This window comes from Brassica rapa, chromosome A09 (assembly GCF_000309985.2).
Source record: "Brassica rapa cultivar Chiifu-401-42 chromosome A09, CAAS_Brap_v3.01, whole genome shotgun sequence".
In the NCBI taxonomy this organism is placed as follows: Eukaryota; Viridiplantae; Streptophyta; class Magnoliopsida; order Brassicales; family Brassicaceae; genus Brassica; species Brassica rapa.
Window position 1 is genome coordinate 1,364,254 of NC_024803.2, and position 21,666 is coordinate 1,385,919.

General features: G+C 32.5%; 3 protein-coding genes across 4 annotated transcripts; 2 read left to right on the top strand and 1 right to left on the bottom strand.

Annotated features, from left to right (window-relative positions):
* Positions 1–1,717: 1,717 nt before the first annotated feature.
* On the top strand, positions 1,718–3,706 carry LOC103836790. Of its 2 annotated transcripts, none has more exons than XM_009113082.2 (4): positions 1,718–1,957; positions 2,239–2,806; positions 3,191–3,326; positions 3,404–3,706. In XM_009113082.2, exons 2-4 carry the CDS (start codon positions 2,293–2,295, stop codon positions 3,459–3,461), a joined length of 708 nt encoding a protein of 235 aa, XP_009111330.1. In that variant the 5' UTR covers positions 1,718–1,957; positions 2,239–2,292; the 3' UTR covers positions 3,462–3,706. The 2 variants fall into 2 exon arrangements, with proteins under 2 accessions (XP_009111330.1, XP_009111329.1); XM_009113081.2 differs by having other exon boundaries at positions 1,726–1,970.
* A 4,901-nt stretch (positions 3,707–8,607) lies between these two features.
* On the top strand, positions 8,608–14,600 carry LOC103836791 (probable glycerol-3-phosphate acyltransferase 3). The gene is made up of 2 exons (XM_009113083.3): positions 8,608–13,061; positions 13,530–14,600. Exons 1-2 carry the CDS (start codon positions 12,348–12,350, stop codon positions 14,409–14,411), a joined length of 1,596 nt encoding a protein of 531 aa, XP_009111331.1. The 5' UTR covers positions 8,608–12,347; the 3' UTR covers positions 14,412–14,600.
* Positions 14,448–19,508, bottom strand: LOC103836792. Its single transcript, XM_009113085.3, has one exon. The coding sequence runs from the start codon at positions 19,447–19,449 to the stop codon at positions 17,788–17,790; it is 1,662 nt and encodes a 553-aa protein (XP_009111333.1). The 5' UTR covers positions 19,450–19,508; the 3' UTR covers positions 14,448–17,787.
* Between the last annotated feature and the right edge of the window lie 2,158 nt (positions 19,509–21,666).

Below are 21,666 nucleotides of genomic sequence, written 5' to 3' on the forward strand. Positions count from 1 at the left end.
TACCTTTTATCAAGGTATTTGCAAAAAATATATATTATATCCACCATTTTTGAAATTAGAAAAAAAATTCAACAGTTTTATTTTTCATGTATACTTCTAGAAAATTTGGTGTTTTTTTTTGGTCAAAGAAAATTTGGTTTTATTGGTAAGAACTTAAACTCTTAGCCACTAATTATACAAATACGAATCAGAAAAATAGAATGAGCAAAAGAGTTAAGAAATCAAACAATTAAATAATAAGATTTATAACATATTTTCTACTATAATAATATTTTAAATAATGTAATGTGTATTTTTATCATTTTTTTTTTTGCATTCTAATAAGTTTCACTTCATTTTAATAATTTATATTTGTGAAAAATATATATTACATATTTAAATATAAATAACTTAATATTTTAAAATAAAGTAAAAATTTATAAAAATAAACCCGGGCGTAGCCCGGGAAAAGCTCTAGTTTTTATAAATGGGCGAATTGTAGGTATGTGGAGCAGAACTGGGATTTCATCTCACTTTGCTTACTCCTTGTTTGAACATTTATTTTTCAAACAAAATTCACTTTTTTTTTTTGAAACACCAAACAATATTGACTCACCATTATCGGTGGAAGGGATGAAGGGTTCTAAAAATAATATATATATTTACATATTAGTATTCTAATCATATAATTATATATTTATTTTTTATAACTCTTGATAAATTAACAAGGTGACATTTGTTGCCTTTGTTTCTTAACTGGTTCTAAAAAGTTATATTTCAGAACTTTTACTAATTCTCTATTAAGGGATATGTATCCCACATTGGAAAATCAATGGGACATTAAGTAATATATAAAGGGTTAGGGTCAATCCATTAATTGTCAATTGGTTTTGAGTTGGAAGCCCATAATAAACCCGAATCTAATATGGTATCAGAGCCCAGATCCTAATAAAGTTAAACCCCTAATTAATATTAACCCTACCCGACCGGGTATTATAGGTCGTAATTGACTCGCTCGACCGAGTATAACTGTCTTAAAAAAGTTTCCGAGATTTATGGCCGATAAGAGCCATCATCTCGAGGAGGGGTATTAAGGGATATGTATCCCACATTGGAAAATCAATGGGACATTAAGTAATATATAAAGGGTTAGGGTCAATCCACTAATTGCCAATTGGTTTTGAGTTGGAAGCCTATAATAAACCCGAATCTAACATTCTCTTTCCTAATTTTATGATTTTATCCTTTCTTTGAAAAAAAATTTGAGAACTCTTCCTAATACTATTGTTGAAGATGCTCTTACATGATATGTTTGAAACCAAATATTTTTCTATTTCTCTTATTACACATCTATCTTTCAGGATTTCATGGCAGTTGTACTTAAAGTTTCTTGTAAAATTCTTTGTCCTGATTTTGTAAGAATTTTAAGAATTTGAGACATGTTCATCCATGTGGGGATTAGTCATTAGTGGAGCTAGCTAATGAGTCTTTTCTGACCATGTTATTATACGCGGATTGGAACTAACATATATCCACTTTTAGTGGTTAACTGACAATAATTGGTATTTGTATTTTGTATTTTTATGTTTTAATCTCCTACTCTAAAATTAAAATATCTAAAAGAAAAAAACAATACAAGGAGACCGCCGAAAACAATAAAATTCTAAAGCAAATTTAAATTTTTAGTTCGGCGACATTAAAATCCAAAAGACATTCTTGTGTGTTTTTGTATTTTCTGTCTATTTATATAAATAGAAAAAAAATCAAACGGATATAGTCGAGAGACCAAACAAAATATAAAAAAAGGAATCAAACTTTAGTCTCCATTTTAGTCTTTTGACTCATATGAACCCTAATTTTGGGTTGAATTACTCTCTCTCTTTCCTTAAAATTAGATTTCAAAGTCCTCACCTTTTGTCTTCCTCGTATCTCGCAGCCTCGTGGGCTTCCGACATTCCCAGCGATTATGCTCGAATCCGTGAGTTTCTAAGGTTGTTCTGTCTGAAAGACTTTTCCTGTTTTTTTTTCTTTTCCAGTTTCCTTTTAAAGTTGAAACCTTTAATAAAGCAGAGACTATTTTCTAGAATCTGGGTTCATTTGTTGTTTGCATATGGGATTGATTCAAATGATTCGGTTATGTTAGTTTTTTAAGCTAAATTTACCATTTTAACATTTGTCGGTATCAAGTTTTGATTTTGATTTTATTTGCAGTTTTGTTTGATTGATTGTTATGCTAATATTTTTTTTTGTGTATAATAGGAAGACAAAGGGACATAAAAAAAGCAACTCTTTCAAGTTGAGTGTTGTGTGGGGATGGATCAAATAGTTTCAGGAGAAGAAGAAGAAGAGCTTGGTGTTGACATTGAGGAAGGTGTTGGCTTCAATGAGACACAAGATATAACAACAACCAATCAAGAAGATGTTCTGGATCAGGTTTGGAGTGGGCGTTTGAGTTATGACCACCGGTCTGAAAACATTTCTGATGATGATGCTGATGATGGTCTGATAAACCCCTTGATGAGAGGAGATGGGAAGCAGAGGAGAGAGAGAAGCAGCCAAAGTCTAGACCTTTCGGATAGAAAATTCGATAGCGTCAAGGTTAAGAAGACGAGGAAGCCTTCTTCCAAGCCTCCTAGACCTCCAAAAGGTCCTTTATTGACTGCAAACGACCAGAAGCTGATGAGGGAGATCGCGGAGCTCGCTATGAGGAAGCGTGCTAGGATTGAACGTATGAGAAGGATGAAAGCAGCAAAGTCTTCTTCTCCTTGCAGTAGCATTTTGGCTATGATAGTCACTGTTATCTTCTTCGTCTTCCTTATCTTTCAAGGTACACAAAAACACACCATTTTTAAGCTTTGAAGAACTCAAAATCGCTATGTTAAAGACTCCGCAACTAATAGTAACAAAAACATATTGATACATATGTATATATTTTAAAGAGTTTTTTTTTTTACTATTAACTGCGGTGTGGTGCTGTTTCGTCTGTTACCATTCAAAGCCTAAGTTTGGTTTTCGAGTAGTGTCTATAACAGAACATACAAGGTTTTAATATTTGTGTAATATTGGTTCTTCAGCAACTGCACACTACTCACCTTTCTTGTTCTAGCTTTGGAGATCTCTGGTTTATTAGGTATCTCTTTTTTGTTCTGTGTTATTAAGTGACCTAAGCTTCTGTTATCTCATTAGACTCTCTCAACTTCTCATTTTGCAGGGTTCTTTACAAGCAATGCAAGTTTGGGTTCAAGCAATTCTCCAGCACCAGACAATAACCGTATGGTCTCTGTTCAGTTCTACAATGAGTTTGCTCCTCGTGAGAGAATCGATCCCAGTCCAACTACGACATTCAGGTGAATATCCTTACTATTAGCCCCTAACGACCAGAGCAATGTCTTGGAACTGATGATGTTTCTGTGTAAAATTTCAGGTATAAGAGAGTCTCGGGTGCAGACAATGAAGAGAACACAAGAGAAGTTACCAGATGAGTTAGTTCTCTTGGGATTCTTGTAATGTAAAACCAAAAAGACAGTACTTATGTTTTGTTTTATTCTTGACATCATTCTATTGTTCCTTTTGCTCTGTTCTTGTGCTCACACGTGTGCGTCTCTGCGTGTATATATATGTTGTTATGGATGAATCTCTAAACCTTCTTTGGGTTAGGCTTTGTACAGCAACTGAGTCTTATGACCTAAAATAATAATGCTGATGAAGTCATGATGGTTGATGGTAATGATGCCAGGCTTTGCATTGTTTGTTTCAGAGCTTTATAGGCGTCAATATCTCTGAGAAAAATTGAAGCAGATGATGATAATTGATGAAGCTAATAGTAAAACTTTGATGAAGCTTTCTTCATGGTGTGATATCATGCGAACAATTAAGAGGCTAGCTTAGTTTTTTGGTCATGGTGTATATATGTTTCATTTAGTCAAATCTCTTATGTAGCACAAAGAAAAGTTTTGTGATAAAATAACACCTTAGGAAAAAAAAACACCTTTAGGAGAAAAATCTCCACACTAGTACTATTTAAAGATAAAATGATAAAATTACTCCAAATCTTAATTTTTTTATATTTTAACTCCATCCCCTGAATACTTTATTCTAAACCTTAATTACTAAAAATGAAGGTATTTTAAAAATAATTAAGTTAATGTTATTTTGGGATTTTTCCATACTGTTTTTGAATAAAAAATGGTATAATATAACTGTAGAATATAAATTTGTAGCTTATATATAAAATTGATAATTATTGATAAAAATATAAATAAATCATATAAATAAAAAAATCTTCTAAAAATCGTATATAGCTTTAACACATTTCGATTGTTGTTTTTTCGATTGATGCTGGAAGGACCAATGAATCAACTTAACATAATTTTGATTTGTTAGACTATCTCCAATGCTACACTAAATTTTTTCTATATTTCACTCTAAAATAAAGTAATTCTATTTGCTCTAATGGTTCACTCTATAATAGAGTTACTCTATAATAGAGTGAAATATAGAGTATTCTTATTTTTTCACTCTATATTTGAAGTAAAAAAATAAGATTACTCTATATTTCACTCTATTATAGAGTAACTCTATTATAGAGTGAACCATTGGAGCAAATTCAACTCTATAATAGAGCTACTCTATTTTAGTGTAAATTATAGAGGAAAAAATAGAGTCCCCTTGAAGATGCTCTTAATTCTACTCGTAAAACCTTTTTCTTAAAAAAATGCCATGTTCGAGTTTCAACAGCTACGGGAGAAGATTTAACAACCGATTTTGCCTTTCGCTAAAAAAATTATGAGTTTTGGCCCATAATTTTAACTAAAAAAAAACAAACTTGAGTTAGATAACATATGCCTGTGCTTTTTTTTTTTAATACAACAGAATATAATTAGTATTTATATCAATCTTAAGTTCATATAAAAGAGTAATGTACGTGCTTTTGATATCCAGTTTACGCGGATAGATCATGCACTAATATAAACTAGTTAAGGCGTATCTAAGCCAATTCATCTTCAACTTTATGCTTTCCCTTTTAAAAAGAGATCTTGCTTTCCGATGCCACCGTCCATGGTGCATGCTGCTCTAGTCAATTCTCTCCACTTCAAGATTGTATTAGATTAAGTTTCAAAAAAGAAGACTGTATTAGATTCATGCGAATATCCACCTCAGGATGCCAAATATGTGTCAGACTAGCTTGTGTATTCTTGTTAGTCACGGCCTTGACTCACAAAATTATGCAAGTGATGATGTTGGATTCTTTTTTTTATGCATTGACCCTTTTATATTGGATCTTGAAAGTCAATGGTTATCTCTTTTTATAAATATTTTATGTTTTCTTCTGTTTTCGGTACTAATATACTATTCCATCCATTTCAAATTAAGTGTTGTTATATATTAATTTTTTTGTTACAACTATGTGTGTTTTGTGACTTTAATGTATTTTCTATTGATTTATATTTTAACCTAACTAATTTAAGAAAAAAACATAAATGTTATACAATTTCAATAGTTAAATAAGAGCAAAACTGAACATTTAACAATTTTTAATTTATATGAAAAACTTAAAATAATATCTAATTTAAAACAGAGGGAAGTATTATTATTTAGTTTATCAAAAGAAACAAAAGTTTTTTGGCAAGAATACTGCCCGGGATAACAAGAAGAAGTGAAAGTCCATAGGTAAGTAAGATCGTACGTGAGAATCCAAGTGAGTAGGTTAGGGAAATAATGGTGAAATCAATGTTGATAGCTCTATAGCATTTGAAGCATAAGTTCCCAGCATTGAATAATTCGTACGGCGGATATGCAAATCGAAAACTAGACTGGTCTGAATATATAGGTTCGTCTTTTCTTTACATAAGTTAGTAGCTTTGTCGGTAAATCTCTTTTACTTTGTAAAGTTAAAATCTTTGTAATGTAACCGCCAGTAAATTTTGTTTTATCGCAAACTGGTAGTGCAGGTGTGGTAGTGGAACACGCAAATCCTCTTGCTTCATTTGCATCTTTGGATGATGTGGACTAATCTATATTGACTAGAAAATTCAAAGAATGAGACTATCAAGCCATCGCAGAAGGTTGAAGAGATGCAATGAACATTGGTCCAACGAAGACGTGGAAACAATGGTTGTAGAAGGCATGGAGGGTGTTTGTGGTTTAGGTTGATTTGGTTCTCTATATATTTAGCCATATAACTATCCTCCTATCATCAGGGCCGGATCTAGGCATATCTTAGCGAATTATTAGTTTCAACTTCTAAATTTTTAGAAGTTATATACATAAACATATATCTCTAAATTTTAGTGTTCCAAAAAAAATCTCCAAATTATAATATTTTAAATTAAATCTCTTAATGAATATTTATGATTCTTAGCTATATATATCATGTGTTTCCTGGAATGTAAATGTGTAATATAAGCTTAATCTACTCGGTTTTATCTTTTTCGTAATCTATATCAGTATCACGTTAGCTATAATTGATTATCTTCTTGCAGGGAAAATCACATTTAAAACATAAAAAGTATTATTTAGTAGCACTTTAAACACTGAATTTTTTTTTGTTATCATTTTAAGCTTTAAAAGTGATATTTGTATCATAACAAATCTCCAATGATGTTTTTCTATTTACAAGCAACCGATATTGTTCATTTTACAGGTTAAAATAATGATGTATCAGTTTTGTTTTATTTTTAAATAATAAGAAAAATAATAAAAATACATAAAATATGGAAGAATTGTAAAAAAATATAAAAATATAAAAAATAAATTTCAAACTTAAAAATAAAATAAAATATTAAAAATTCTAAAAATTCAAAAATAAGATCTAAAATTAAAATGTCAAAATTAAAATAAAATTTTAAAATTTCTAAAATTCTAAAATTAGAACTAAAATTCAAAATTCAAACTTAAAAATTAAAATTATAAATATTCAACCAAAAAAATCATATCCCTTATATATTAAAAGAGATGCACTGCATTTAATGCGTTCACATTACATTTGCCACGTGTCGATTTGATAGTCCTTCTCACAATTTATTTCCTTATACGCTTCAATTCTAAAACACACGAGATAAAAATAATGCAACACCAAAAACTGCGTCTCTGTTAACTTTTTAGAGAAGTTGCAAAAACACAACAAAAATACGTTAATTATAAACTCTTTTTCGTTCTTTGACTTCAATGGAAACGGAGAGGGTGAAGCGGAAGCTCGGCGGAGGTGGCGTGGCAGAGACAACGACGCCTACGGTCATCAATTTCTTCTCAGCCTCTCTTTCCCATGAACTCGCCTGTCAAGCTCTCTCTCTCTCTCTATATGGTTTTGTATTGTTTAGGGTACAGAAAGGGTTGCATTGTGGTAGTGGTACGGTGGTGATGCTTACGCATCTGCTCACCGGAGAGTGAAGACAAAGCTTAATGGTGGTGCGGGTGATGATGATGATAGAAATATGGATTTTGATTTACGTTTAATTTGTTTTCGACTTAGTGCTTTTTTTTTTCTTATGTTTAGTGTTTTTTTCAATTTTGGTTTAATTCTGTGAAATTATTTGAATATATAATAATTTAAGGTGTTTATGTGTAAGTTACGAAGGAATAATCTAATAACATATATACACAAGATTTCTGATATTTCAAGAACCTTGAGTTTGATTGAAATGTAAATATCAGATTCAATGTGAGAGTTCGTTAGCCCATAGCAATGTTTTGAAAGAGTGATATTTTACATATTTTGAAGATAAATTGTTTCATACTCGCAAATATATTCATGTTACAGCTAACTCGATATATTGGAATTGAGTGTGATAATATATTAAAAGTTTGAAACGTACGTAACCGATTCTTTTTTGAAACAAAACAAAGAACTCTAAAATAACACTTTTAACCAGTGTTTTAAAACCCGACCCGGACCCGCGGTTGAACCAGTAAACCCAGTGACTCAGAAAAAAATATTTTAAAATGGTCACATTAAGATACAAAAGCCGGCAATACCACTCCGAGGTTGACTTAAATAATAATCAAAATTATTTTAAAATTTTGACAATATTTACGATGATGCTGGCGAATTTTTCTGATCACTTAATAAAAACTTTGAATTTTCTATTTTTTATAACTTATAGTATGTCGCCCTTATTTATTAGCTATTGATAATATAATAAGTTTGAAACACTCATATACTCAAGCCTATGAATTTTCGATGGAGGATTATCTACACCGAATTCTATAGAAGAATGATGTATCTTTCAATTAATGATTTCTTAAGATATTTATTATATATTTATTTAAAAATGAAGATGATCGCATTAAATCTAACTGATTGTATCAGGTAAGATATCAAGTTTTTTACATAAAGTTTGCAATAATCGATATATATTCCAACTGCATATCTATCACTGAAAGAAAGAAAAATGAAAATCAGTTTAATCGAACAAACCAAAATAAATACAGCTTCCGTATGGTTGTTATATTTTAAAAGAGTTAAATCTGAAAAAAATCCAACCTAAAACCAAATCGATGTCCACACTAAATAGATCTAATATCTTCTTATCTTATAAATATTGAAATTAATAATTTTATTCCGCGCAAGGCGCGGGTTATCACCTAGTTCATTTTAAAATTGCATCCAATGACAGTGACCGTCACTTATGGCGATATCAAACCTTGCCACTATCAAAAACAATATATCAAAAATTGCCACCATCAAAAACTTTTAATTTTTTTTCTGAAAACCCAGGTATCCGGACACCTTACGGACTCCGATTAGTGCCTAAATACACCTCCGCAGAAGGCATCTCGGGGGCTGCCGATTTCACCACATGCTAATTGATGGTGGCCACATGCGGGGCTAATAGTTCTCTCAAATAGATCATTTTAAGTTTTTGTCCCAAAAAGATTTTCTAAGAAAGAAAATGACCAAAATGTTTCATTAAAGAGACAAAACTCTTATACCCTAGATATATAAATACAAATAAATTTATAAAAATTTATTTATTAATATTTTTTATCTTATTTTTGAATTTTAAAAATTTTATTTTAATTTTAACGTTTGAAATTTTAATTTTTATATTTTTTCAAAATCTTAGAATTTTTGATTTTTTACAATTTTTCCAATTTTCCAATTTATTCGAATTTTGATGTATTTTTTTTAAAACTGGTACACCATCATTTTAACTTGTAAAATGAACAATATTGGTCGTATATGAACATGAAAAAGTAGTTGGAAATTTGTTGTGATGTCATTTTAAAGGTTTAAAGTACTAGCAATAAAATTTCAGTGTTTAAAATGCTAGTAAGTGACACGACACTTTCGGTGTTTAAAATGTGATTTCCCTTTTCTTTTATGTATTAAAAGCCTTAAGGATTTTATATATCGAAAACAGAAAGGCGAATATTTTACAAGTTGACCAAATTTAGAAAACTATAGTTAAGTTAAAAAGTAGATCCCTATCCCACGCTCACGCACATACCACATTCCCTATGAGCGAGGTCGGCGACTCATTAGCATTCAATGCGTTTTAACTGTAAATCTCCACATTCTTTTTACAGTTTCAAATTCTACATGTTAAATATTATCTCCCCATAGAAAATAGATTATTCTTAAAAGTCAAAATGTTTCGTTATTTTGGGACTATTTTGTCTTTTAGGAGATAAATAGTACTCCTATAAAACTTATTAACATGTTAAAATCCGGAAAACATGTTGCAATGGTATTTCGGAAAACTCTCCAACCTTTACATTTCAATGGTATGAAAGACAAACTGACTATGCAAACAATGAAAAATAGAAAAGAAAAGAATTTTATCGTGATTAAAATTTCTATTACTTTCCATGTCATATGTCTATGATCGGTAACTAAATGAAACATTCGCTTATAGCCAATAAAAAAATTAAAAATTAGTTTACAAAAATATAAAATTTTAAATTTGTAAAAAATATTTATTGAACTCTTAGTAAATTATCTGTAACCTCTACAACCTCAAGATCGACACAAAAATGGGCCTCTACCATATTACGGAAAAGATGGATTCATGAAATAATATATTATTTTTCTGAAAGAAGAGATAAAAAGGATGAAGAACTGAAGATAACTAGAAAATGCCATTTGACAAAATGATAGAAACTAAGTCCAAAAAGTGAGGGAAAGAGAGGTTAGAACTCTGAAAAAATGCTCTAGCAATTAGAGTAAAAAGTCTAGATCTTTCCCTCAATGAAAGAAGCGTTTTATTTATTGAATTACATATGCTAGATTAGGATATGATCAGGCCATGCTGGATTGCTGGTGATATAAGATCCTTTGTCTTTGGTGGAACTTTTCTCTTTGCAACAAAAGGTATCATTCATAGGTCTCCTTTTTCTGCCACTTGTTTGTATGCTTCTTCTGCTTGTTGTATATATGATGTCTCACCTTATGAGTATCCTAATGCCTTCTCGGTGTTAATTTATGCCGCACATGCTTTTATTGTTGTTCTGCATATTTATATAAATACGTATTCGTTATATTTTTGTAAAGTTTTGGTTCAAATTGAGGGTCGGTTTCTGGTTGAATCAATCATCAAAATACGTTTAAACATATTTTCTCTGCTTAAAAAGATACATATTATAAAGTGATGGTTTTAAAATATATATTTTAACGTTTACAATGAAATTTTAGATAATAATGATAAATTCTAAATTTGAAAAAAAATTAAATATATTTATTGAAATCTTATTAACATCATGAGGAATATATACAATCACATAAAATATTGCATATGCATTTATAATCAAAATTTACTATTATATAGTTCTAATATATCCTAAAATTTACTAATATATACTTCTACGATAAACTAATATACAGTTTTTAAAACATAGTGAGTATTGATATTATAAGCTAGGGGCTAACAATTCAATAGTAATAAATTATGTTTTTAGTACAGTATGTGACAGGTGAAGGTGGTTTTTAATGTGCATAGGGAATATAAATATATGGAGAAACAGCCATCCACAAAGCCAAATTCGCTACAACCGTGCGAAATATGCACCGGGCATTTGGAAAACATAACAAAATAATAGTTGAACACTTGGAACATACTACTAGCTAGTCGACCCACAAATCTATACTCGATACTGGATATCGCTAGCATGAGCCAAGATCCATGATCATATTCCTAAAGAGATATAACTCTATAAATATAGCGCCCCTTTTAAGCCAATTTTTTTTTTGAAAAAGCTTTTAATCCAATTTACAAAAAAAAAAAAAAGTATAGTGCCCCTTTTACTAAAGAGGTACTGCTATTTTTCAAGAAAATCACCTTTTAAAATATGAAGAAAAAAAAACAGAGTACTTGTCATTTCCAAGCTTGGATTCTTATATACTCGGAATTAGTTCCTGAATACATCCTATATAGATTTGTAATAAGTGATGCACTGCAATATTAATTGGATCTTTAAGTTTTTGGACCACATTCGTTTGATTAACAACTAATTTTGGACCAACAATTAATTTTTAGATATGCCAATATTTGTAGGACAGTTTTTCCATTGATATTATGGTTTGATTATTATGGTTTCAAGATAATCCGAATTATCAGTAGTTTGTATGTAGGTGGACCCTTTGATTTCCCTTCTCGAAGACAAAAATATCAAACTTACAAATCAACTTGTCCTAAAACATCATCAATATCAAGTATACTTACTAGTCGTATGATATCTCCATCATTTGTTTTTTTAGTCAAATTAATTAAGTTCTTGGACTTCCTATCCATTGTCACACATCAATCAATATACTTACTACGATATCTCTATCATTAGTTTTAATTTAGTCAAATTAAGTTCTTGGACTTTCTAACCATTTAATGAAACATTCCAAGTAGGAGATATAATAGTACTTCGAAATTTAAATGCGTAATAATCATTCCAAGAGAATAATACGCAATATTAAACGGATCTCTACCACATAGTTTATCGTTTGGTCCGTATATGTAAAAGAACATACTATATGATGTATTTAATGACGTCTCAGTTTAAAAATGATGACAACATTTGAATACACACAAGTGGAACAAGACTTGTAATCACGTACATATGTGTTAACCTCCGATTATACACAAACTTTGACTCGTGTTATTTAACGTAACCCCAAAAATAACCAAAACCTTTTGACACATATGCGACAAAGAAAAATTATCGACGCAGACACGCGTACGTATACTTTTCAAATATACTATTTCACATGTTCACTTGATAATCTCATTTAATGTATAATCATGCAAGCTGTACGTTAACAATCAATGGCATTTTCCCGTTAATACTCAACACGCTGGTGGGTAACTTCGTCATGATCTTGCTATATAAATATCCCCCTCAACTATTCTCTGACATGCACTGTCCAAAACCAAACACAAATGGAGCAAAAAAAGCTTTCTGCAAACGCACACAAAATGGCAGTTAAGATTTCAGTTTTTCAATCTCTTGTCTTTCTCTTTTACCGGTTTATCCTCCGGCGGAATCCTAAACCAAAATACCAAAAATGCCCTTCTACTCTCCTTCAGTCTGACCTATCACGCGATACATTGATATTTAACTTAGAAAGATCTCTTCTCAAATCCGACTCTCTCTTCCCTTACTTCATGCTAGTAGCGTTCGAGGCGGGAGGGGTGATAAGGTCATTTATCCTCTTCATTCTCTACCCACTGATAACCTTGATGTTGAGCCACGAGATGGGTGTGAAAGTGATGGTAATGGTGAGTTTCTTTGGGATCAAGAAAGATGGTTTTAGAGCGGGGGGAGCTGTTTTGCCTAAACACTTCCTAGAAGATGTCGGGCTCGAAATGTTCAAAGTGTTAAGGAAAGGAGGGAAGAGAATCGTTGTGAGTTATGACCTTCCTCAAGTTATGATCGAAGGGTTCTTGAGAGATTACTTGGAGGTTGAAGTTGTTGTGGGTAGAGAAATGAAGGTCGTTGGTGGTTATTACTTAGGAATCATGGAGGATAAGACCAAACATGATCTTGTCTTTGATGAGTTGGTTCGTAAAGAGAGACTAAACACTGGTCGTGTTATTGGTATCACTTCCTACAACACATCTCTGCACCGATATCTATTCTCTCAGTTTTGCCAGGTCCGTATTTTATTTATCTTCATTTCTTCAACATATCTTTTCAACATATCTTATGTTATAATGACGCATAAATGAAAAGGACATCATTTAAATATAAAGGAATATATCCATGAAGCGAATAATATGATTTGTTAGACTCATACCTGATTAGTAAAAGCGACATTAGGATATAAATAGTTAAAAGTGGTGAGGTTGAGAGAGACGAGACACACCTTAACATTATATTTCTATTAATTGCAAATACGAAACATAAACATAGAAAGCAACAAAAACAGACGATGGCCTCTTATATCATTAAATACGAATATGAAGCGACGACACAATCTGCAGACGTAGTTATTAGCCATGACTACAACTTGTGGTTTAGAAATTTTCATTACTTAAAAACTGATCTTGTTAGGTATTTTCATTCATTGTTTTCATGTTATATTCAACTGATTGTCTTGTATTTTTCTCTCTTTTAAACAGGAGATTTATTTTGTGAAGAGATCCGACAAGAGAACCTGGCAAACCCTACCAAAAAGCCAATACCCTAAACCACTGATCTTTCATGATGGTCGTCTCGCAATCAGACCAACCCTAATGAACACTCTGGCCTTGTTCATGTGGGGTCCATTCGCAGTCTTAGCCGCAGCAGCTAGACTCTTTGTCTCTCTTTGCATCCCTTACACATTATCAATCCCAATCCTAAGTTTCTTCGGTTGCAGACTAACCGTCAAGATCGACGACGTCTCATCTCAAAAGTTAAACTCTAGTGAACGCAAAGGTTGTCTCTTTGCGTGTAACCACAGAACTTTATTGGACCCTCTCTATGTTGGATTCGCATTAAAAAAGAAAAACATCAAAACAGTAACGTATAGTTTGAGTAGAGTATCTGAGATTCTAGCTCCTATCAAAACCGTTAGACTGACTCGTGATCGTGTCAGCGACGGACAAGCCATGAAGAAACTATTGGCCGAAGGGGATCTCGTGGTTTGTCCTGAAGGAACCACTTGTAGAGAACCTTACTTGCTAAGGTTTAGTCCTTTGTTCGCCGAGATTAGTGACGTCATCGTTCCCGTGGCAGTTACGTCACCCGCAACCTTCTTCTATGGTACAACGGCAAGTGGCCTTAAGGCATTTGACCCGCTTTTCTTCCTCATGGATCCTTATCCTACCTACACTGTTCAGTTTCTTGACCCTGTCCCTGGCGTCACGTGTCAAGATCCCGAAGGGAAGTTGAAGTTTGAAGTGGCTAATCATGTTCAGAGCGCGATTGGGAAGGCGTTGGATTTTGAATGCACCTATCTCACTAGGAAAGACAAGTATTTGATCTTGGCTGGTAATAATGGCGTAGTGAAGAAAAATTAAATATGTTTTCAGGATTTGAGTGTGTAATTTTCGGTGTAAAGTAACCAAATGCTTCATTGATTTTTTTTATATTATTATATAATGTTACGTAAATGTTTTTAATTATGTAACGTAAATGTATGTAACTATCTATTTCTTGGTAATGTATACTATCTTTCTAGTTTGATATTATAATGCTGTTTCTGGACACGGATGAAACATTTGTTTTGATTCTCCGATTCTTTTAAAGTTACTATATATAGATCATGTAATCTTAAAATGTCAAAAGTTTAATTAAAATTAATATTAAATTTGTTTATGACCTCTTAAATCCAGCCCTGCTCATAATATATATATAGATGATTTTGCTTTTGCCGTTGTTGTACATTTATAAAACAATGGTCCACAATGCCTAATAATAGTAAAAAATAGAAGGCAAATTATTTATTATTTAGGAATCATTTATATTTATTCGGCCACGTCGTAAAGTTGTTAAATTTGTGCATTGTATTGGTAGGCACATGCATCATAAATGTTATAACGGTCTAGCCCAAATAATGTAACCAAACTTATTTAAATGATATATACAAGCAGATACGGCCTTGTGTATATATAAATATGAATGGTTGGTATAACTGTACCTATAGTTGTGCAGATTCGTCAACGTCGCTCACGTTGCCACTTCTGCAAACTCTTTGAATACGAGTTTGATTGCACCTCTCTGCAAGAGGTTAAAAAAAAATTAAAGTGCCGTGAAAGAAAGAAAAACTGTACAGGTAGGTTCATTGTTCACTAGAATTATCATGTTCAAATTATTTTATTCATTGTATCGATAAAATGATTCAGGATAAGCATCATAAGCTATCTACATTCTATGCAGGATGATCGCTCCAACGACATGCTTGTCTTTTTCGGTTCCAATCTCGAAATGTTTTAAATGCATTTTACCTTTAAGCTTACGTCGTTTTCGATCTTAGGCTGCTCTCACAAAAAAATCACAGCAGAAAAGACTGTAATATTATTTTGAAGCAGTTATAATCGGTTTAGAAAAAGTATAAAAAAGCAAAAAAATAATAAATTTGGCATATATTCGTTGGTAAAATTAGTTATGTGTATTATATTATATATTAAAACGTAAAGCTTTGTTTTACGTTCACTTAAGGGGGGTTGGAAACCATGCGAGCATGTGAAGTGAAAAGAACTTTCTGTACTACCAAGCAAATAATTAAAGGCAATGGACACTTGCATTACAAAAGTTTGCAAATCAATTCAAACTATATTAATGTGTCTGATTGGAAAAAAGAGAAACAAATTTATAGTACTGTTGACAAAGATAAATTGTATAAATCATACTATTCCATAGTGTTTTCGAGTCAATACCCACTTGATAGGTGGTCTAATATGATGTGTTATAACATTCTGAAACAATAAATATTGTGTACAGCAGAAATCATTTCGTCTCTAGCCCATATGGATTTAGATATGTTCCGTCGTGGTGGTGGCCATCACTGTCGCATTGTCTAAACACAACTCTGTCGACACGTGTACTTGATTGGTCACAAGTCTCACAACACATATAAAGAAAAAGTCAAACATTTGATACTCAAAACACAAAAAGAAAGATACGAAATGGTAACTGACACGTGTATTTCTTATTTTAATGGACTGGGTCATAAGGTTAGAAGTTGTCATTTAAGTCTATCGGGCCATTAGTTGGGTCCACCCGTTTTACAAAATTAAATGAGATTTTATAACTAAAAGGACCAGTCGGAAATTTTATAATTAAAGGGCTTTTAAAAGTAAAGGACTCGCAATTTATATTTTATTTTATTTTTCGTTTTTTTTTTGTTTGGTGGCGGCCACGAGGATGATGGTGGCGGCTCTCGCGACTTCCGTAGCCGGAGCTGGAAGCTCCAAGATTCTAAGTCTTCATCTCTCGCATCCGTTGCTTCTCCTATGAGAACGTCGACGTCGTCTCCGGTGAAGAAGGCGTGGGTTTCACTCAATCTTCAAGGTCAGATTTTAATGGTTTCGTTTTCACAAAGATTTAAACATTTTTTTGGGTTTAAGTTGTTGGAAACTATCACTGATCAGTTTGAGACAGGACAACTCTAGTTCTGTTCTTGTTATAGCCTTTGATTGTAAATGAAATTTTGATCAAAGAAGTTGATGGTTACAAATTAGGTGTAGTTAGAGAACGTGTGCCGGTGCAATCATATTCACATGTTATGTTATGTATTGAGCTTATGTTGACTAGTGTTGTATGTTATAGGAGCACTAGCTGTCAGAGACTCAGAGTGATGATGGGAATATATAGGATACTCAAAGAGAAACTATATATGTAGAAAACAATAGCTCTGTGTATGAGCTAATATCATTTTATAATGTCAACATCACTAATAGTTTCCTAGAACCATCTTGCAAGGTTGGTCAAGAACGGCGTGTAGACCAAAGTAGTATGTTGTCGTCCAAGTGACCAATCCCCCCTCCATTTTTTAATTAAATGTCGTTTTAAGATTGTCCACGTAGATTAATAAAATATTTTATTATATTTTAAATAAAAATATTATTAATTATTCATCTAAACACAATGTAACTAATTACAAAATAGACCGCAAACATATAACATAATTTTTGAATAAGTTTTACATTAAAAATTGAAAACGTCTTCTAATTTAGAACACAAAAAATTCTCTAAAAACACCATGTATTAAAAACCGAAGAGAGTATTGTTTTTGCTTGGGGAAGATGCATTTGTGCATAAACATTCTTTCACCTGGACAAAGATCTCGATGTTTGCTTCTTGATAGTACCACAGATGAAATAATCTGTAAAGTCATGTCATGTCAATCTTTAAGACTTTTTATCTAGAAAACAAAAAGATTTGGTAAGGGACTGAATGAAGGCAATGGTGAAGCCAAGCCAGGTTCTGTCCTGAGAGAACCATAGAAATCCTGCTAAGGTAAATAGAATTTAAGCTTCTTTGTTGTCTGAAACTCTAGCTTTGTACATTTTAGCACTTAGCTCTAAGAACAACACCAGTGCTCTGTTTCATTCACCAACCATACTAAATACTGGTCCAGTTTGACACAAGATAGAGAAAGGGCTATCGAGATGGTTTGATACAAGATAGAGAAAAACTAGTGCTTTATTTCTAAACAAAAACTTAGATACAATGCAACAACAAATATAAAAACGATTTTATTACTTGAATAAATTGCACATTTTTTCAAAAGGAAAATACTGGTCGGGTTCAGCAAGTATAATTGACATTCACAGAGATGTAATGGACATATTGTCAAAACCCAAATAACAAAAATACAAAAGTTTTTAGTTTATTCAAACTGCTAATGAGTCATGAATCCATGAATGATATAAGGATGTTTAAACTATATTGTTAGTTGGACAATAAGGAGTCCAAGAAAGACTCAAAAGTTTCACAGTTTGTTAGATCAGCTATTAACTCAGCTTCTTCTTCTTCTGGTGTGTTTTTTCCAAGCTTTTGAACCCATTCCTCATTCAAAACGTCATTCCAAATGTTATCCATCTCTGAACCCATCTCTTCCTCTCCAAGAAATTCTTGATACAATTCTCTGTAAGTAGGAGAGCCAACAATGCCTCCATGTGACTCATCTATACCTTGGTTCACTGGAAGATCTGTGGCTTGTGCTTCCATGGTTTCATTTATCAAAGGAACATTGTCTTGTGCCTCAAGATGTAGCTGAGCAGCTGAGTTTATAATGACATTGTCATGTTGTTGATGCTGAGTCTCCATAGGAACCGTTGGGAGCTCATTGTTATGTTCTTTATACTGATCATTTGCCTGAGCCGACCATGGAACATAATGCTGCTCCACCAAAGCTTGATTCATCATAACTTGAACCTGTGAAGGTCCAGATAAGTTTGAGCCTTCTCCTAAATGTTGTTGCTGAGCAGCAGGTTCTGAAAGAGCTGAGAGATCATTGTTCTGTCCCGAACACTGATGATTTTGAGCCAAACCTAAAGCAGAAGACTCAAAGTCTTGATTCTCCATCATGCCTTGATCATATGGTTGAGCCGAGTATGGACCCCAAAACCCATTCCATTGCTGCTGATCCTCCTCCATGGTTTGAGCCGAGTGCGAAGGATCCGTCCCATGTCCCCCCAAAAGGTTATGGGATTGCTGCTGGTGGTCCTCCATATGTGAGACATAGGTTGCTTGTCCTGCAAGAATATGATCTTGCTGCTGACCTAAAAATTCTCCTGATAGCTGACCATAAGAACCAAAGTCTAGGTGTTTCTCCATCCTTCCATTCACTGAGAAGTGTTGACCATAGGACCCAAAGTCTTGATGTTGCATCATACCTCCTCCATTCAATATTGTATAGTTTGAGTCTTGTACCATAATCTGTTGACGAGCCAAGTACGAGACAACCTCACGAGAACAAGATCCAGTCCACTGCTCCATCCCTTGAGCTTCATGAGTCTCCACCGGAGCGTTCGAGTATTGAAGTTCTTCACCAGCAGCAGCAGCAACACCATGATGAATACTGTCTCCCCGTTCACGTCCAATCACTATAGGTAAGAATCTTGGAGCATATTGAGCATTGTCTTTACGCTTATAAAACCTAATTCTACACAGAACCACTTCTTGAAACCACGGTTCATCTAAAACAAACTCATGCATCGTCCAACCAGTTGTGATCCCATCTTTCACTGTTGCACTCTTAGCTTTGAAGCTTATATGCCTCTTAGTACCGACGTTAGCTCCATCTTGATTCTTTATCTGAGCCACAACACCACTCGTCTTCCATATACCTGACTCACCGACCGTTCTGCTCGGTCTCGTCGAGTCAGCTTTTTGCATCCCTGGACGTTTATTCCTCCTGACGAAGTAAAACCATTCGTTCTCGCGGAATCTAACATGCCTTACGTGCTGTAGAAGCCACGGTGCTCTCTCGTACAGATTCTGCATGTCGGTTATGAAACTACATCTTTTGCCTCTAACGAGTCTCCAGTGAAGGATGTTGAGGAGCTCAAAGTTTGTGGGTTTGAAATGCGACCGTCGAGTCCCCTTCATTAGTCACTATTGATGATTCTGAAAGAGCAGCAAAGAGGGTATAATGAGTTTACAAAAGAAAAAAAAAACAAGAAAAAAAAATTTGTGGTATGAATATTAATGTAATTTATGAAAGATTCTGGTGAAAAACTCAATGCGGATGCCTTTATGAGTTTAACACAAGACATCAAAATGAAGCATGTGTAACATTTTATCCAATTATAAGTTTGTTTGATTATAAATTTAAAACCAAAACTAATAGATTATTTTATTTATTACGCTATTTAATTTGATTTATTGTATTTAGATAACAATATGACTCATTTTGTATTTAAATACCTATATAAAACGACATGAAAATACAAAATTGTGAAATAATTAAATAGAAAGGCTAGGGATATTTTTTTTATAAAATTTAATCAATGATTTTATATCAAATATTCAAAATATACATAAAATTATAGTATTAATTCAAAAATTGATTATATTTATTTTCATTAATATTATTAAACCAGCAAAACTCAAACTAAATCGAAAGCCAATATGCCAATATGCGAAAACCATTAATTTGAGGTATATATGAAAGAAAATGAGATAACATTATATTGTTTCTATATCCTTTTGGTTCAAAATCGTTCGTGTCTTTATTATATAATTTTTTATCTTAAAAAGGTAGATTGATAGTTTACTCACAATTTTTTTGTTAACAAAAATTTATAAACAGAGTTTTCAAACCCTGGGAAAAAAGAATGTTACAAATCGAATGAATTAGGATCTACCGAATACATAAATTTAGAATATGTTATTAAATTAAAATAAAATCAAGATGACATATGCAATACCAATATATATTTAGAAAATTACAATAAATCTCACCAATTAATCAAGATCTAGATAGAAGATCTTAAGGGCAAACAAAACTCTCTTTGTTCTGAATTTATCCAACAACTTTTTTTTTCTCACTTCTGAATTAGATTCAGTGAAAAGGATAAATTCACTCTTTATATCTAGAACTAATGAAAATACATTATATTGTTTTTTGAAGTGCACCACATTATATGGAAGAGCTTATAATGACTAGTTATAGTGATATATGGAACTATATATCAATTAAAGAAGGAGAAAGAAATCAAACATGATAAGCAAAAAATCTATATTATATGGTAATAAAATTATTATTTTTCAGTCTTAGGAGAAAAAAAAAGTAACTAATTGAATGCATATGGAAAACAAATACTGGAAATATACGAATGAGACGAATTTGACTAAGCAATCAAAACAATATTATGTGAGAGCAACAACTTCATGAATGAGATTAATTTGACTAAGCAATCAAAACAGTATTATGCAAGAGCAACAACTTCATGCCGAAAGCAACGACTTTAAAAGAATTGACATAATGGTACCACCAGACCACCAACGCGCTGGTAAACGAAAAACCAAGGCCGTTCTCACATGAAAGAAGAGAATCAATTCTCGATTTGGGTTTTTCTGCACCATATTCTGATCTGCCGCTTCTTCGATCTGGAATTCCCATCAAATCCTTTACTCCGAGTGAATGCACTCCGACATTATGTGTAAGTTGGACAAAATGCATTTTGACATTGAATTCAACTGATCAAACCCTAAAATCTTGGCTAATTTTTTGCAGGTAAATTCAATGATTAGAGGCATCAGAAATACATAACCATTGTTACACTATGAGATTTCTTTTTTCGCTGAGCTCATCTTAATACACATGCACTCAGTGCCCTGAACATCAAAATAAAAAGTGTGGGTATAGTTGAGCCCATCTTAAGACACATTCACTCAGTGCCCTGAACATCAAAAAAGAAAACAAAGTGTGGGTATACGGGTGGAGTAACTATGACTTTAAAATAACCAAATGTTTTCATCATCTAATCATCGAAGCAATGTCAAAGTCCGTGTCGACCTTTTTCTAATAAATGCATCCCAACTTCAAATGTATTGGAGCAAAGCTAATATCCCAAAACTTACGCTCTTTAATCAAGTGTAAATTAACCCAATTCTCCTTCCTAAAATATGATTCAAACTTAGCAAAATGAATTCCATACAGATAATTCTGATTTTTCTTTTAACATTTAGACCAACAAAAATATTATAATTTCTGTAGCAAAGTTTTGAGAACGGAAAATTTACAATTTTAATACAAATCATTTCAAATTTCATATTAAAAGCATCCAGATGCATGAGTTTTCCACACAAAACCAAATGTCA

Coding starts and splice junctions, on each gene's coding strand:
- LOC103836790 (XM_009113082.2), top strand. CDS start 2,293: ATGGATCAAATAGTTTCAGGAGAAGAAGAAGAAGAGCTTGGTGTTGAC. Junction 2,807..3,190: donor CGTCTTCCTTATCTTTCAAG/GTACACAAAAAC, acceptor CTCATTTTGCAG/GGTTCTTTACAAGCAATGCA. Junction 3,327..3,403: donor AGTCCAACTACGACATTCAG/GTGAATATCCTT, acceptor GTAAAATTTCAG/GTATAAGAGAGTCTCGGGTG.
- LOC103836792 (XM_009113085.3), bottom strand. CDS start 19,449: ATGAAGGGGACTCGACGGTCGCATTTCAAACCCACAAACTTTGAGCTC.
- LOC103836791 (XM_009113083.3), top strand. CDS start 12,348: ATGGAGCAAAAAAAGCTTTCTGCAAACGCACACAAAATGGCAGTTAAG. Junction 13,062..13,529: donor TATTCTCTCAGTTTTGCCAG/GTCCGTATTTTA, acceptor TCTTTTAAACAG/GAGATTTATTTTGTGAAGAG.